Source organism: Barbus barbus (genome assembly GCF_936440315.1).
Source record: "Barbus barbus genome assembly, chromosome: 5".
Classification (NCBI taxonomy): Eukaryota; Metazoa; Chordata; class Actinopteri; order Cypriniformes; family Cyprinidae; genus Barbus; species Barbus barbus.
The window spans coordinates 9,580,401-9,598,262 of NC_136733.1; the positions used below are offsets into that span (position 1 = coordinate 9,580,401).

Consider the following 17,862-nt stretch of genomic DNA (forward strand, 5'->3'; position numbering starts at 1 on the left):
GGCCTTAGGCAAACTACATTTAATGACACAATAACAGTAAATTACGCGGGATTTTGGGCAATGACGTTTCACAAGTCCACAAAAACATTGAGAAACGGTTATTATCTGTGTGAAAATATAAGAGTATAAAATACAGTGTTATATGTTTGTGTGTTTGCGCACTCTGATTTAATAAACCGAACATAGCAGAGCGAACGAGAGAAGGAGCATACCCTTGTATATCAGGCAAAAGTGACGATTCTAGTAAACCAATAAACTTCTGCAGTGAGTTTAGCTCCACCCTTTTGGCACCCTTTGCTGTGCTAGGTACCCCAACGAAAGGGTACCAACAAAGTGGTACGGTATGTTTCTCTATTTTGGTACCATTCACAACTTCTGACAATGGAAAATGGACATAATTGCGTACTGTACCGCTCAGTGGAAACGAGCCATAAGTGCACAAGTGTTGTTTGCGGGCGGAACGGTGCAGGTGTCGCGGTGCTCACCAGCCGCCATAAGCAGAATGACTCCAGCCAATCACGTCCCACCAGCGTCTTTATTTGCGGAAATGCTGTGTTTTAGTGCAGTGGTGGGGCTTGAGCTGACAGTGCAGCTGCTTTCACAGCCGTAAGTCGTTTAAACATTTATTTACTTTTTACTTTCCCTATATATGTGTTCTCTTCAAACCGATAAGAAGTGCGCAGTGCAAACGAGCATGTAGACGGTTAGTTGAATCGCTTGTTTTGTTTTTTTGTCGAATGTGCGACCGTATTCCTAAACCACGCTGTCAAATAGTTACATTACAATCTTACTCATTTAAATTAAAGTACCGCATAGTCTTCGCTTTCTTTTCGTTTGAAATAATGACAAAATAATTAATATTTTAATTGTGATTTCAAGACGTCATGTGGTAAATGCTTATTTTAAGGCATGATGAACCGATTTTAAATGATATTTTTCAAGTGACAGTCGTTAAGGGATAATATACATTATCGCAATTATCTTATACTACAGACCCAGGGTTGTCATCCTTTTTACCCCCGCCCAGCCATAATATACAGTGTTATTTCTTTCCTGTATAAAGTAAAACGTAAACGAAAAGTGACATAATTTGAAAACAGGACCTTCAGCAGCACATTCGCAAGCACTAGCGAAAAACTAAACACTTTATAAATTGTTTGACGTGGCAAGGACAAGAGAAGGTCCTTTTACAAACAAAACAAATGATGAAATGCACACAACAGATTTAAAGTAGTGAAGTGTGTCAACATGAAACATGAGAAGAGGGGCGTAGAGGTGACAAGCTATGTAAGAAGGAAAGAGAACAGCATTTCTCCAGGTGAAAAACCAGAAGAATGTGACTAACAGGTAACACTTGCCAGTAAAGGAAGTAGTGAGATATGTTGTGTGTCATATGTTATTGTAAAAAAAAAAAAAAAAAGTATTTTGTGAACAAAGCTTCTCAGGTGCATAGGTGAATGCTAAGAATGTGAAGAGCTGGAATACAGGCAAAGTGTGTTTGGAAGAAACTTAAAATCTAAAGACAGAAAGATAAAGTTTTGATTTATTTATTTACCATGCTTTGACAGTTGTGATTACATTTTGTCCGTTCTTGTGGTTTATAACAACTATTTAGTGTTTTTGCTGTTCCCTTCAATAGCACTGCAGTGAGACAAATGCATGTTTACAAATAGATACCGATAATCCATGTACTCTTTCAATTAATATATGGCCAAGAAAAGTTAGATTTAACATGTAATATCACCCTAATACTTTTTTTGTTTTCTTTTTGTTTCAGCTTTTTCATAACTAACTTCAACTGATATGTTATTTCCCCTCATGTGAAAAAATGAATGAAAAAACAGATAAAAGAGACTTTTGGAGGAACTCTTGTCAACTTTAAGAGTGATTATTTTGAAGCAGATGCTCCGATGTCTCCTGCTTGCTTTTCTCTGGATTTCACCTCAAAATAAGCTTCACTCATGGGTCTCTTTCCAGCCATGTCCAAGATCATACGGAAGGGGAAGTGTCTGTTTCTTCTACTGTTGTGTCTTTGCGTTGTAGCATGGATAGCAACATTTTCAAATGATGACACGGTTAAGCCTGTCCAGGAAGGATCAAATTCTCCTGAAGAGAAGAGCATCGAGGGGTTTGCTAAACTTGAGCAGGAATCAGAGATGATGCAGAGCATAGAGGAGCGTGTAGAAGAGCAGTCTGCCAAAGAGAGCTGTCCAGAGCGCTCACCCCTGCTCCGTGAGTGTTGTCTGATCTTTTATTAATGAAATGTTATGCTTGAAGTACAGGCAGTGGTCAAAATTAGTTTAAATTTGTTTTGAAAGAAATGCTTTCTTCTGTAGAAATGTTTCTTCTGTATATTCTCAGAAGTAAAGGTAGGACAGCTGTCACTGGGACAATACCTTTTCAAAATGTACACTTTTGTACCTTTTAGGGTGCTAATATGTACCTATCAGGTACCAGTATGAACAAATGTGTACCTCTTGAAAAGATAGTGTCCCAGTGACCGCTTTCCTACCTTTGTTTCTGAGAGTGTAAAATGCGAAAGTCAGCATGTTCCAGCCTGTTATCTATCCAGGGAAAATGCATGATGATTTATTTTATACTCTGAAATATATGTTCTCTGTGTTAAACGAGCCGCACGATAAACTAAAATGTAAGCCGTTGTTCACTTTGTGTTCATGTTCTCAAATGTGCTGCATAGCAGTCGGACACACTGTCATTTTTGAAAACACAAGTGGGATTTGAGATGTCCTTAAAAGGGGAAGATCATCACAGAACTTAAATTGTAATGTGCTCCTCACACAAGCGTATTGGATGACTTTATAAGACTTGGATTATAGTCTTATGGACTACTTTATGGTACATTTGCAGTGCATTTTGGAACTTGGCAGCATAAATCACCATCTGCTCACGATCAACATCTCATCAGTGGTGAATGAAATACAAATCAACTTCTTGCGTAAAAGTGCAGAAACACTAATAAAATATTACACCAGTAAAAGTATTCTTTGTTGCTCAGTCATTTTAGACTGAAAAATTATCAATGTTTTCCTTTTTTTTTTCTTTTTTTTTTTTTTTTTTTTTTATCAATTGGAATAGTACAAAACGTTGAATTTCGTGGCACTTTCTGTGTAAACACACGCACAAAAGTAGTGGACATGATTCAAAAGGCTAAATGATCTTAAAAATAGTCACACTTGTACTGTGGTCAAAAATGACTTTGTGAAGGTACACACTGATGTACCATGTTTATTTATTTTGCTATTTAATATGCTCATCCTACAATAAGAAATATTAGCAGCCTTAATGAAGATAATGTGCAAATATTTTATTACAAAATTATACTCCTTCAAACTTCCATATATCTATTTGATCATTAAGCTATTTAATAGTCGGTAACACTTTAGATTAGGGAACACTAAGAGTTTTCTTCAATATACTCCTAGTTCGCTGCTTATTGATGAATCAAGGTAGTTGTTTAGGTACTGGGTAGGGTTAAGGGATCTAAAATATGGTCATGCAGAATAAGGCATTAATAAGTAGTAAACAGCCAATATGCCAATAATATGCATGCTAATAAAGCAACTAGCAAACACTGTTGCCTAATCTAAAGCACTACCTCACCATTTTCCAACAGGCAAGTAGTTCACAAATGACTTGGAGTCATGACCTAAATATGATTTTCATTTACAATACTTTTTATTAAAATTAGTTTTAATGTTACTTTTGGGTGAACTGAGATATATATATATATATATATATATATATGTATGTATGTACCTTTGAAACATAACAATTACACTTAAAACCTTAGGTCATTGCAAAATGAGCTGATAATACTGGATAAAGATCTAAAACATGAAACTGTAACACAGAGAAACGTGGGAATCTCACAACCACCTCTATGTGAATGTCAATGTTTACACATCACTGTTTTTTTTCCTTCCACAGCTGCTTGCTAATTCAGGCTTGTTTCCAAAGATGGGGCCCTGTAATTAATGTGGCCCCAGCTGGTGCTGTATTTAAGGACTGCACCTGGTCCGTGGGCCTTTCACTTACTTGTGGGCCTGTGTACATGTGTGTTTATTTATTTCTGACTGTTTCTCTTCACAGGAGGTGCTTTCAAGCTGTCATTTGATCCCTCGCTGACGATAGGGCAGGTAGAGAGTGAAAACGGGGAGGTCGTGGAGGGTCAATATAACCCCTCTGACTGTACGGCCAGACAGAGTGTGGCCATCCTTATCCCTCACAGAAACAGAGAGAAGCACCTGCTCTACCTCCTCTACCACCTTCACCCGTTCTTACAGAGGCAGCAGCTTCACTATGCCATCTATGTCATTCACCAGGTGGGCAAGACTCCTATTAGCCCTGGCAGGAGTTTTTGCCGTCATATGATCCTTGTTGCTAGAATTTGGTGCCATTTATAGAGGGCCCAGTCTTCATTTTTTATGTTAGTTAGGGTTTCTTGGACCACAAACATAATTTAGTTTTTTTATGAGCATTTCCTAGTTTCTCTTTGACGTTAAAAAGGGACTTTTATTGCTTTTATACTTTTTAAGACTTAAACGCCCTCCTCTTATGTGAAATGCGTAAGTGTTTGTTTATGGCTTTGCTCCTGGTTCCATCATAGTTTGCATTGCCCTTCCTTAAAATAACAGCCTGTTTGCAAAGCCTGCAATACATTGTTACACATTCACCAAATAGTCTATTCTGCAAAAACCGGTGAGACCAGACTGAAATGACTGCAAAAATTAAAGCCAGCATCGTGATTCCCCCCAACACCCCCCCCACCCCGATGTCATTGTCCATTGCGATGTTTCACTGCAGACATCATCTGATGCCAATTTTGTAGACATCACCCAACCCCATTTTCAACAATAGTATATTATTTCCTTCTCATTGTTACAGTGACAGAGTAAGCCAAGTTTCTGACTACTGAATTACCATTTTTGATAAGTAAATGTGGGCGTCTTTTGATAAGTCTTTTGGACTGTAGAGGAAGTTTTCAGCTTCCTTCAACATTATTTCTCAATTGTTTTCATTTTACAATTAACTATAAAACAAAAATCAGCAACATTTTTTTCCTATGAGACCTTCAACAACACAGTGGAGAAAAGTGCCACCAGCTGATGTTGGTAATATGAATGTTTTAAGTTGTACAATTTTCATTTTGAGGAAATGTACGGTTAGGTAAAGTAAAAATGGTGGGCTCAAGGTGTTATGAAAGATGCATGCTTTTCTTTTCATGTTATGAAGGTGTTCCCATTTAAGTTTTGCCAGTTCTGCCTGTTGTTCTGTCGGTAAAACCTGTGAAGGTGGATTCAGATCTTATAATAACAATTTTCTTTTTTAACAAAATAAACATTACAAAAACTATCAAGTAACATCTCTCCAACTCTTCGTGTCACTGTAACACCTATACACCTAAAAATAATTTGTTCTTTGAAGTCATGAAATGAGTGTTGGTAAAGACCTGGTGATCTACAGGAACTCAAAACTTTGAAGATTTGCAAGCCTTTACTGTGTGTGTATAATATACGTGTCTGTTTGTCTTGTAGGCTGGAGATGCTACATTTAACAGGGCAAAGTTATTAAATGTTGGCTACCTCGAGGCTCTGAAAGACCACAGCTGGGACTGTTTCATCTTCCATGATGTTGATCTAGTTCCTGAGAATGATCATAATTTATACATGTGTGAGGATCAGCCTAAGCACTTGGTAGTGGGGAGAAATTCCACTGGGTACAAGTGAGTAATGCTGTCTTCTTCATTGAACAAACATATTCATATCCAGGGCAGATTACAATTCATTCTTGGAACAGACAACCTCTGTGTTAGACGAACAACACGTAAATCAATTAGCAGTACTGTTTCTCTCTAAAATACTAAAGCAACAGAAGTGCTGGGAGTAACTAAAAGCAGTGACGCTACTAGTTTAACTACATTTTTCAGTAGTGTGATTAGTGGTTCAGGTTAGGGCTGAAACGATTCCTCCAGTTAAATTTTCAGTAATATAAAGATAAATGAAATACATTTTTTATGCCTTAATTTGAGAACCAGATACACAACACAGAATTTCTGAGAAAAAAGAAAACATTTCATAAGGCTATTTTAAGAATAAATAACAATAAAACATTAGGTGAGAAAATAAAACAACTTTCTAATTGTCATTTTCTTTAATCATAGCTATAAATATTATAACACCTAAAATGTTGCGTTTAAAAAGTGTTTGTTTCAGCCAGTTGATGGGTGGGTATATTGTGTGCACATGATCAGGATAGTACCACCTCTGACTGAATTTTGAGAAAGGAAAAACCGTTTGCAGGACTATACATTATTTGGATAATTAGTCAAAAACAACAACAACAGTTATGTCTGATTCTGTCGCATAGAACTGAATAAAAATAATACATTGATATTTAATATTAATATATTTTCTGTCCAATTTTCTTTAAATAAAAGTGTGGTTATTTTATTGGCTTGTCATTAAAATTGAGTTAAATTAAAAAGTCTTACAAAATTACTTTATATTATTTAATAAAATAAATAATTATTACAAAGCATTTTCAGTTTCGGTTTTTGGCCAAGCACATCCAGAATTCTCAGTTTCGGCCCAGAATTTTCATTTCGGTGCATTCCTACCATTTACGGTAACTGCATACAGAGCGCTGTGTTTGCAACTACATGCTCCTTTAAAGGATTACACACACACACCAGTATGCAGAGAGACATTTAAGAGGGTTCATAACTTTAAATTCATGTTGCTGAAAAATGTGTTAAGAAATTGTATGTGTATGGACTCTTGTTTTTGTTCCACGTTAGCTTCATGTCCACTAATATTTGCCTCTTACAAAAGCCACAAGGCCTTCTAAGAATACAGTAAAGGCTTATGTCATGCCTGAGCTATAGTTAGGCTGAAACTTGAAAGTTAAAGTTGCACATTGTTTAGGTTTTATTATAATTATTTTATTACTATTATGTTGAGTTTATGCCGAGTTTTAGGTTGTACTATGTTTACCTTTTTTAAAGTAATTTGAAATAGATTTTTATATATTTGTATTTGCATTTTGAATGTAATATGGCAATTAAATGCACTAAATGGGTTTAGTTTTATTAATATATGCAATTTCAGCAATAAAGAAAACAAATTACTTGTTCATTTAAAGAGAGCTGTCTTATTTTCTCTTGTATATTTAGTATTACTCTTTAGTAAAGAAAAAGTACTTATCCGATTAATCGGTGGAATTTTCAGTAGAATACTCGATTACTAAAATATTCGATAGCTACAGCCCTAGTTCAGATGTTTTGTGTTTTAAATAACAAAGCCTGTGCCCATCATACATGGTTTTCTTTTAAATCTGTCAACTCAACTAGTGTTGACTCTTCCAGACTGTATATCGGGGCAAAATCTGGGCAAAAGTGATGTAGTAATTAGATAATAATTATAGTAGTATTATCAGTGATTGCATTCTTTCAAAATTTTAAAGTGCAAATCCAGTAAATTAATGTACTTATTTAAATATAATTTACTGGTGAAATCAGGAATTATTAGGACTTACAAAATTTTACCCTAATAAGCATTATATTTTGTATTATGTATAGCAGTTTAATAGTGTCATTACATCCCTGCAAAACATTCATTTTGTCCAACATTTCACAAGTAAAAATAAATAAAGTGTTCAGTCTTTTGTGCTTATTCGCAGCTTTTGAAAGTTACCAGGTTGAAAAGACAATAGACAAGTGTAGGTTGTAAATGAATGAAATACTTCAAATATGAAGTATTACCTTCTCTGTTGCTCAAATGGGCCTCATGTCAGAAGCTTTCTTTCTGTTAAAGCACTTGTAAATATATCTGACAGGGTCGAAGTCCTGGTGCACTGCCCAAATGGAGGGTTCATCCCTCTTCACTTTATAATACAGTTTACTGCAATGCGCGGCAGGACAGTTGGAAACTTATTGATTAATTTGTTTGTGCTATGAATTATGGATTTTGACAAGCTACTATTGCTTGTACCCTTTATGGTTAACATATATGCAGAAAATCTGCAAATCTGTGGAAAATAAGTTTTATTTTTGCTTTAAATTCTGCTAGACAATTCTTTATATATTTTGCTTTAGTCTGCAAGTAGGAGCTTAAAGGTCAAATCACTTAAAGCAGTAACAAATTAAATGAAACAATTCACACATTCTAATTGTGAACAACTGTTGTGCACAGTTTTTAAGGTAGTTTGCAGGTGGGTTGTATCAAGCATTATGGAGATGGTCTTCCTTTACATGCAACAGTTTTTGTTCTGCATGTAAAACTTAAATCTTAAATTTAAGTAGCTTGTTCCTTGGCATTCTACAGTTTTAGTACAGTTTTAGAGCTTTTCCATTGCCATTCAGCTAAACTGAGTATGATATACCCCAAGTAATTTCTTGAATTTATTTTGTAAAATGATATACTATAGTTCTTTGTAAATAATCGTTAAAGACTTTTTGTCCAGGCTCCGATACAAAGGTTACTTTGGAGGAGTTTCGGCCATGACAAAGGATCAGTTTAACAAGGTGAATGGCTTCCCAAACTCCTACTGGGGCTGGGGTGGAGAGGACGACGACCTGAGAATAAGGTAAAAGGAACTTAGGATGGGTACGATGGTTTAGGATGTGCACAAGTACCTATAGGTGACTTACACAAAATGGCTAATCTTTAAAATGTAAAAAAAAGACATAATAAATGCAATATGAAGGGGCATGTGGTTTTTTTTAGTGAATAGATTTCAATTTCTGATGTAGTATCGTCCATGTTAGAACATTGCTGTCTTCTCATTGTTAAGGATTTTAACAGAACCATCTTTTTTCAGGGTGACACTGCAGAAAATGTCAATAATACGTCCATCCCCAGAAGTGGCACGCTACACCATGGTCTTTCACAAGAGGGACAGCGGCAATAAAATCAATAATGACAGGTCAGTTTAAGTGTGAATGATAATTTATGTTGTAGTATTTAGTGTTATTCTGGTCTTCTAAGAAATCATAACTAAAGTGAGGAACAATTTCCAAAACAAAATTATCGGAAATAAACCAGATTAACAAAATATATATATATATATATATATATATATATATATATTAAATCTAATTCACTTTCGGTTTTTACAAGTTTTAAGATTGTTTGCACCATAACAATTTAGAGTAGTGCCATAAACTTAATCCTACCTGTCACACAATTCTCTGTGCCGTCTGTTGTAAAACAGCAGTTATATAACACAAAGGTCATTCCAAAATGAATGTTTAATGGAAAAATGGTGTAGATCAGTAGACAGGCAATCTATTATCTAAGTTATCAGATGTTTCCTCACAAAAGTCAGTTCACTTGTATGGAAGCCTTTCCTCCATTGACATGCACAGGGGCGGTTCTAGACCACAGTAACTGGGGGGCCAGACAGGGGCCACTAGTGCTTTTAGGGGGCACAATTTTAAAATTCTTCTTAACCTACTTTAAGTATTATTCATTCAGTCATTTTTCACCATGTCATGTATCACTGCAATCTCTTGGAGTAATCTATAACAATTTTAACTAAATTAAATATTTCATCATGTTTCATTTATTTAACAAGTAATTTTGTATTGTAGTGTCAGGGGCATCATGCACTCATTATTTTTATAGGGGGCACGAGTGAAGGGAGGGAGGGGGGCTCTTGCTTGTCATGTGACACACAGCAGCCACAATACCACTGTATAACTGATATAGGCTTATGTCCCTACTGAAAAAATAAAACAATAAGTCCATCACAGAAGATTTTAATGGATTCCGCTACAAATACCATTATAAACATTACAAACCATTAACATTTAACCATTAAAAAAAAATGGTTTTCTGTAGTGTGTTTTGGGACATATTCCATTAGGATTTATTTGTTTTAACAAGCCACCAATAGAAGGCAACCAATTACCAGTCGAGACAAACAGGGTCCATTACAGAGAATTCAATCAGCCAGCGCGCGCGGTGATGAAACCGATTGCCTAGGGTGTAACAGCATGTTGAAAATTTGTAAAATATAAATTTAAAATACAAGTCATTGTGCATGATTGGACCTGACAGTAATGTCACAACACATAAGCAAGTTGTGACACTACTGATGCAGCCAGTTTTATTTCAGTCTCATTAAGTTAAAAGCATCAGGGATTCCCACAAACGCACATTAAAATGAAGATATTATACATGGTTTTGTATCTCACCATACATTCCACAAATACCTATCATGAAAGCTATGAATTAATGAACAGAAATAAATGCACAGCTGTTTGTATTTGTACTCTGCACCAAAAATATAGATGAATACATTGTTGCTTCTTTATTAACCCTTTATTAATGTAATTTTGCAGCTTTTATATCAAGGAGTTGGAAAGACTGGTTACACTCATGGTATATGTGAATCACATTTCTGTCAGAGACTCACAAAAAACCCCTTAAAAAACATGAACATGTTTGTCACGTACTATATGTGATCTCACAGTTTGAAGTCTGTGTCAAAGGAAATTAACAAATGTCATGGACAATGAAGAGAAGTGTGTTGAGTACATGCGTAATTATGAGACCCAGAGGAGTCATCAGTGTACTGAAGGTGTGAGAAAATGTTGCGTTCTGTGACATTGACACAATGAAGATTTTAAATAGGAAAGCTCAAAATTAACCTGTTTTCTCCTAAAAAAAAAAAAAATTTGACACATGCTAGAGTTATCTTAGTATCTTCTATTCTGTTATCTTCTAGTTTGTCTTCATCCAGACTTTTTTTTAAAACAGATCCTCATGTGCAATAGTGTGGGCATTGATGCTTAATTCCAAAGTATATTTGTAAAGATGTTACTCGATCATAACAGTCAGCAATTATATTCTTAAGTCTTAAAGGGGAAACAACTCCAAAACTGAGTGTTTTGATTGAGACTTCACTGTAAACTCCCACGATTGGACATCTGTGCATATGAAATAAGGGTAACACATTATTTTAAGGGTCAGTTCTCACTATTAAATAGTTGCTTATTAGCATGCTTATTACTAGCATACTGGCTGCTTTTTAGTACTTATAAAGCACATATTAATGCCTATATTTTAGATCCTTTAATCCGACCCCATACCTAAACTTAACTACCTTACTAACAATTAAAAAGCAGCAAATTAGGAGTTTGAGGGAAAACACTTAATTAATGGTGAATATGTGTTCCCTGTTCTAAAGTGTTACCGAAATAATAAGTATTACATTTGGAGCTCTCTCGAAAACTTACTACGTTTTTACTATTTTAGCTGTTTAGATTAGCTAATCGTGAAAAGTGTCGTTTTGCGTTTATGAAATTGCGTGTTTTGCATGGCACATTTGATTTCTCCTTCTCATCTCACTAATGCTCCAGTGGGCAGGGCCAAAGATGCAATGATGCAGAAGTAGGCGTTGATCTGATTCTGCAGAGGCAGGCTTTCGTAGTACTATGACATCATAATGTGACGACAATCTGCTATTTACTATACATGGTATCAATAAAAACTGTTTTTGGACTAACGTGGAAGGTTTGAGCTCTGAAACATACAGGGCTGTTTCCCAGAAGCATTGTAAGCTTAAGTACATCATAGAACCATTGAAACCAATGGAGCTACGATCAATTTAGGCTTACGATGCTTTTGGGAAACTCAGCCCAGGATGCTTTTATTGGACAATGACAATGTCAAAGGATCAAGGAAAATTTGATTTCTCAATTCATGACCCTTTAAAAAAAATCAAGAATATGATAATGTTCTACTTAAAATGTAAAAGTTTATTTTCAGTGTGGCATCTGATGTTTGTTTCACTTTGCCCAACACAGGATGCAATTGCTACGCCGTACTCATCAGGCGTGGAAGACTGATGGTTTGAACTCCTGTTCCTACAAGATTCTGTCTGTCCACAGAGCACCACTCTTTATCAACATCACCACGAACATTGGCCAACCGGAGCATGCTCACTGAGCCGGGTTTTTGGACACTGAAATTCAAGAGACAGTTAGTATTAAAAACCCAGCATTCACCAGTGCCTGGCAGATCCAATACTAGATGTACAGGTTGCACTGTGGATCTGTCCAACTTAACTCTTTATGGCCCTGCAAGATAATAAGGCCAGAATTCTGATCAAACACTACTTTAAGTATTACAATAATCAAGTAGAATTTAATTAGTCTGATCATGTAAACCTTTCAGGGTTGAAATTAAGACATTCAATATTCATTACCTCTAGTTGTGAAGTTATGGGGTTATATAATGTATTCTGTATGACTTGTATTCGTTTAAGGTCGTTACAGAATATGGCACAACATCTGGGAGTAATGGAACACAAAAGAGCTGCACCTGACAGGTCAATGGGTATATATGATGTAGACTTAAATATTGATTTGGATATGGGCAGAGGAGGTTTACTTGAGTCTTTATAGCAAGTCTGCATGTTCTGTGATGATGATTCCAGCTGAACATGCTTATAATATCTCTCTGGTGGAAAATTGTAGATATTGTAGTAGGTGTTTGGGTCCAATGATTTGGTTTAATCAGTTCAGTTTCATTTCAGTGAAATGTAGCTGTAGATGGGTTAATTGTTAAATTTTTACATTGTTCAGACAGAATGGCAGTTCACTCATAAAACTGGGTGGTGTTAGCTTTTTTCAGAGATCAGAGAAAATATTTTTTTTTTTACTTGGGATAATATCTTATTGCCATGATCCTTTCCATTTTGAAAAGCTCACATATTGTGTCACTATCAGAATTTGTCAGAATTTAAAATGATCCATAAAATAAAGTACAATACAGACTGGAGTCTGCTTCAGTTTTTAAACCCTTAGTACAATTCATATAATACAGAAGCTTTTCAGAAACAAAGTTTGACTAGAATTTGATCTGGACACATTGCATTTCAACACAACATGACCATCTCATCAAACCTGCTATTGTTGAGTGTGAGGACAGAACTATAAGAGCTATTTTTCCCACAACAAAAACACTAAGAAAACTATTGTGCATGAAGGTCTATTAAGTTACATTTTCTATGAACATGATTTGACCCCTCCCACCCCCCTTCTTTCTTCAGTTTGTCCCCAGACATTTTTAAAAAAATGATTTGGGTGTTGTAAGTGTGAACATTTTATGTATTTTATACTGTGCAGAAATAATGGACAAAAGATTGTGAAGATTAATGAGAACTTTGCATGAATAGGGTACACATTAGCATCCCATTCGTTTTTGTAAATTACCACATGAGAAGTATTTACTTTTAAAAACTGAATATCTCTGAATATCTCTATCTGAGCCATCTCCCCTGAAATTGTGATTTTAAAAAAGAAAACTCTGAATATATGTAGTTTGACATCTTGAGGTTTTTGGTTAAGCACTCCAATTTGATGAATCTTTGTTGAAAAATAAACTTTTGCAAGAGGTTTTGTACCCTTTTCATGGAAAGTGCCTGTCACTGATACAGTGTTGAGCCTGTATGTGTTGGCTATTGAGAAAAAGCCTGTTTACTGCTGTTAATACTGCAATAAAGAACGACATTAAACATAGATGGTAGCTTTTTTCTTTTGTCAAAAATGTTGCTTTTTTTTTTGGCTGTAATATATAATCTAAGCATCTTTACTAGTCACCACAGGCACTAGTTTTGTGGAAGGCCATGATTTAAATAGCTGATCTTAAATTTAAAGTATCTATCTCAAAGAAAACATGACACGTTCATTTTCCCAGATCTCAACCCAATTGAGTATTTATGGGATGTGCCGGACCAACAAATCCGATCCATGAAGGCCTCTCCTCACCTGAAGGATCTACTGTCATTGTGCCAGATCCCACAGGACACATTCAGAGCTGTTGTGGAGTCCATGCCTCGAGCTGCCATCAGAGCTGTTTTGGCAGCACTCTTTGCGGGTCAAGAGTTGTTAATACAACACTTTAAATTATATACAGGTGCATCTCAGAAAATTAGAATATGGTGAAAAAGTTCATTATTTCTTGTAACATTTCAAAAAGTGAAACTTTCATATATTTTAGATTCATTACATGTAAAGTAAAACACTTCAAAAGTTTTTTTTGTTTTAATTTTGATGAATCGAGCTTACAGCTCATGAAAGTCAAAAATCAGAATCTCAAAATATTAGAATATTTCCTACGATCAATAAAAAAAAAAAAAGGATTTGCAAAACAGAAAAGTTCAAGTTCTTTAAAGTATGTTCATTTATTCACTCAATACTTGGTCGGGGCTCCTTTAGCACAAACTCCAGCATCAGTGAGGAATGGCATGGAAGCGATCAACCTGTGGCTCTGCTGAGGCACTATTGAGCCTTCAGCTCGTCTGGATTGTTGGATCGCCTGTTTCTCATCTTTCTCTTGAAAATATACCATAGATTCCATATGGGGTTCAGGTCAGACATGTTGGCTGGCCAATCAAGCACAGTAATACATGGTCAGCAAACCTGCCACTGTGGGCAGGTGCTGAAGTCCTGCTGGAAAAGGAAATTAGCATTTCCATAAAGCCATAAAGTGCTCTAAAATCTCCTGGTAGACGGCTGCATTGACTTTGGACTTGATAAAACGCAATGGACCAACACCAGCAAACGTCACGGCACCCCAAATCATCACTGACTTCGGAAACTTGCATTGGCTACCAGTGGCAGCTCGCATCAAGTTCAAGACACTGATGCTTACATACAGAACTACCACAGGCTCAGCACCCTCCTACTTCCACTCACTATTACGAACCTACATCCCCTCCAGAAGTCTGAGATCTGCTAGTGAGCGATGCCTTGGTACCATCACAGAGAGGCTCAAAATCACTCTCCAGAACATTCTAGTTCACCATTCTGGTGGAATAATCTTCCCACCCCTATCCGGAACGCTGGATCCCTGTCAATCTTCAAGCAACAACTGAAAACTCATCTCTTTCGGCAGTACTTGACTTCATCCTAAACTCAAAAAAAAAAAAAAAAAAAACTTTAGCTTTCCCTCTGTCCTTCTCGCCCTCCCTTAGTAGCTTGTACTTATTTGAACAATGACTGAGACTTGGTGTTACGAGCAGTTCCTCTGTCTGATTGCCTCTTCAAGATGAATCGCTTTTTGTATTCCCCAATTGTAAGTAGCTTTGGATAAAAGCGTCTGCCAAATGACTACATGTAAATGTAACTTCACACTGGACTTCAAGCAGCTTGGATTCTGTGCCTCTCCAGTCTTCCTCCAGACTCCAGACCTTGATTTCCAAATGAAAAGCAAAATTTACTTTTATCTGAAAAGAGGACTTTAGACCACTGAGCAACAGTCCAGTTCTTTTTCTCCACAGCCCAGGTAAGATGCTTCTGATGATGTTTCTGTTTCAGAAGTGGCTTGGTAGCCCTTTTCCTGAAGATGTCTGAGCGTGATGACGCTTGATGCATTGACTCCAGCTTCAGTTCACTGAAAAAAATGAACTTTTTCACCATATTCTAATTTTCTGAGATGCACCTGTACTGTACACACATTTTTGCATCGTTTGGAAGCTATTCGTAAAGTTTTTGTGAAGCTACTGCATCACGGAGCAAACTGTGTTGCCTCATTTTCTAACTGACTAGTGAAATATCTGTAACATTTCAAGCAGAGCTGTGCAAGAACAGAGGACAAACAGTTGACACTTCTACCTGATGCCACTGAAAAGCCCAAAACCTAGGCAAAAAAGAGCCCTTTTCTTGAGATTCAAAACAACATTGCGAGTCAGATAATATAAACGAGAGCTGATGGTCTGGAAAAAATAGTCAAGAATAACACTGTCAATATTATTTACATTTTAAATTGCTCACCGGACTTTCCCCTCATCCGTCATATATTTGGGTCAAATGGAATTTTGACCCAAAACTGATTTTCAAAGATTTTTTAAAAATCGAGTGTTGATCCTTATGATATGATACTTCTTGACTTTTTTTCACACTTCGCACCGGGAATACACAAAATATTTTTTGAGTGGATTCGATGATTTTATGTGGGTGTGATAAAAAAAGTAACAAAAGTGTCCCTCGTGGGTCAATCTGACCCGGCCATAGGAATCAATGGAATGCCTTTTTTTTTTTACAAATACAAATTTTTGACAAAAATCCAAAAAAATACATATTTTTTACAAATACAAATTTTTGACAAAAATACCAAAAAATGCATATTTTTTACAATAACATACAAATCTGACACAATCCAGAAAAGGTGCATACTCAAACGAAGGGCTGAGACTGCAGAATGTCCCCAATGTATAAAAAACTCACATACCCATACACACACACACACATGGTACACACACTCCCATAGACATACATTATAACATAAATAATGTTTCTGCTGGGAAATGAATATCATTTTGAGGTTTTTTTTTTGACCAAACAGTTACATTTGAGTGATGGGTGAAGACCAATGATTTGATATCATATTTATATTTTTAAATTTATCTTTTATATTTATTACATATTTATGAAAATGTATGGATATGCATATGTTTGGATTACAATCCAGTATGAATTTTTTTTTATTATTTTTTAAAATCTTTTTACAAAATATAGTTTTTAAAATGATTTTATATATATCTGAAAGCTAAATGAAGCCTCAAGTTGGTGTAGTTTTAAAGATTTCACTTGTTGGGCTCAGTTAAGTCTCTCCATAGGGTTCTATAGGCCCCTCTAGTGGCTGTAACTATAAATGCAATTTCTAGTTCTAGTTCAATTTCAAAAAATCAGAATTTAAGGTAAATAATATAAAAAAAATCACCAAAAATAATAACAAAACCTACATAAATAATTATAAAAAATAGTAAAAAATGGATCAAAAAAATTTCAGGACTGAAAAAAAATTGTAACGTTGAAGGTCTTTGGGTCATTTTGACCCGCGAGGGCAGTAGCCCCTCACTGCAGAACAAAGATCCAGGGGGCGTGGTTGGATCCACATCTAGGGGGTGGAGATGGTAGGTTTAGGGGTGGAGATGGGTGGGTTTAGGGATCAAGGGGTGGAGATGGGTAGGTTTAGGTATATGTAACGTGGGAGGAGTTGGATCTGGATCCAACCTTGCCCCCTGGATCTTGTGTTCTGCAGTGAGGACCAGCTCTGCGAGGGACACTTTTGTTATAGGTTCGGGAGGGACGGATGAGGGTTAAAAAAACTGATAGAAAAGTTGTGAAACAAATGAAATGTAAAGGAATTAGAAGATAAACGGAACAAGGCCAGATTGGCAATGGATGTAGACATTGTTCATCATTTAAGACCAAAGGAACCAAATTGAGGCCCCTGAATGACAATAATCCAATTTTCAAGCAGAGCTACGCCTCTCACTGGCTGCCGTTTGTCATCACTTTTGGTGGCCGCCAGTTTATAAACACATGTTCGGTCTGTGCTCAAAACAAGTCATCCAGTTCTTCTCCCGTTGGATGGCTCCGTCCTCTTTCCATCCCCTCCTGCCTCTGGTCATTACTGTGATCTTCACTGTGCTGTGGCAGACAGTGTGGTTCTTCAGTGGTTTTCTACACTGGAGTAAAGCTCGTATAGAAAAAGGCTATGGGAGATAAAAGAATACAGTTGAGATTAATAGCTATAAAAATGGTAAGGAAAATTATGGTTAGGGGAAAGAAATAGGATAGAGAGAATCAATGATTAAATTATCCAACTGTCTTCTGCAGACTCTGACCTAATCTGATAACATGTTGGATATATGGGGAGGAATACTTCCATAAATTAGAAAAGAAAATATGAATCTAGTTCTGTTGTTAAGCTTAAAATATATGGGCAAGTCAATTAAAATATATATTTGAAAAAATGTATGCACCTTTTTCTTCAACGCTAAAGTAAGCCTATGGGCAGGACTTCCGGTTCATTAGCCACTACAGGC

At 36.1% G+C, this 17,862-nt stretch overlaps 1 protein-coding gene across 4 annotated transcripts; it reads left to right on the forward strand.

Moving 5' to 3' along the window:
• Nucleotides 1-278: 278 nt before the first annotated feature.
• On the forward strand, nt 279-13,547 carry LOC306870562 (beta-1,4-galactosyltransferase 4-like). 4 transcript variants are annotated; one of them, XM_079417918.1, is made up of 7 exons: nt 279-606; nt 1,778-2,232; nt 4,111-4,343; nt 5,556-5,743; nt 8,482-8,604; nt 8,839-8,943; nt 11,831-13,545. In XM_079417918.1, the coding sequence occupies exons 2-7, from the start codon at nt 1,962-1,964 to the stop codon at nt 11,970-11,972; spliced, it is 1,062 nt and encodes a 353-aa protein (XP_079274044.1). In that variant the 5' UTR covers nt 279-606; nt 1,778-1,961; the 3' UTR covers nt 11,973-13,545. The 4 variants fall into 4 exon arrangements, with proteins under 4 accessions (XP_079274044.1, XP_079274045.1, XP_079274047.1 ...); XM_079417919.1 differs by having other exon boundaries at nt 305-1,347; nt 11,831-13,547; XM_079417921.1 differs by having other exon boundaries at nt 532-606; nt 2,044-2,232; nt 11,831-13,539.
• The last annotated feature ends 4,315 nt before the right edge of the window (nt 13,548-17,862 follow it).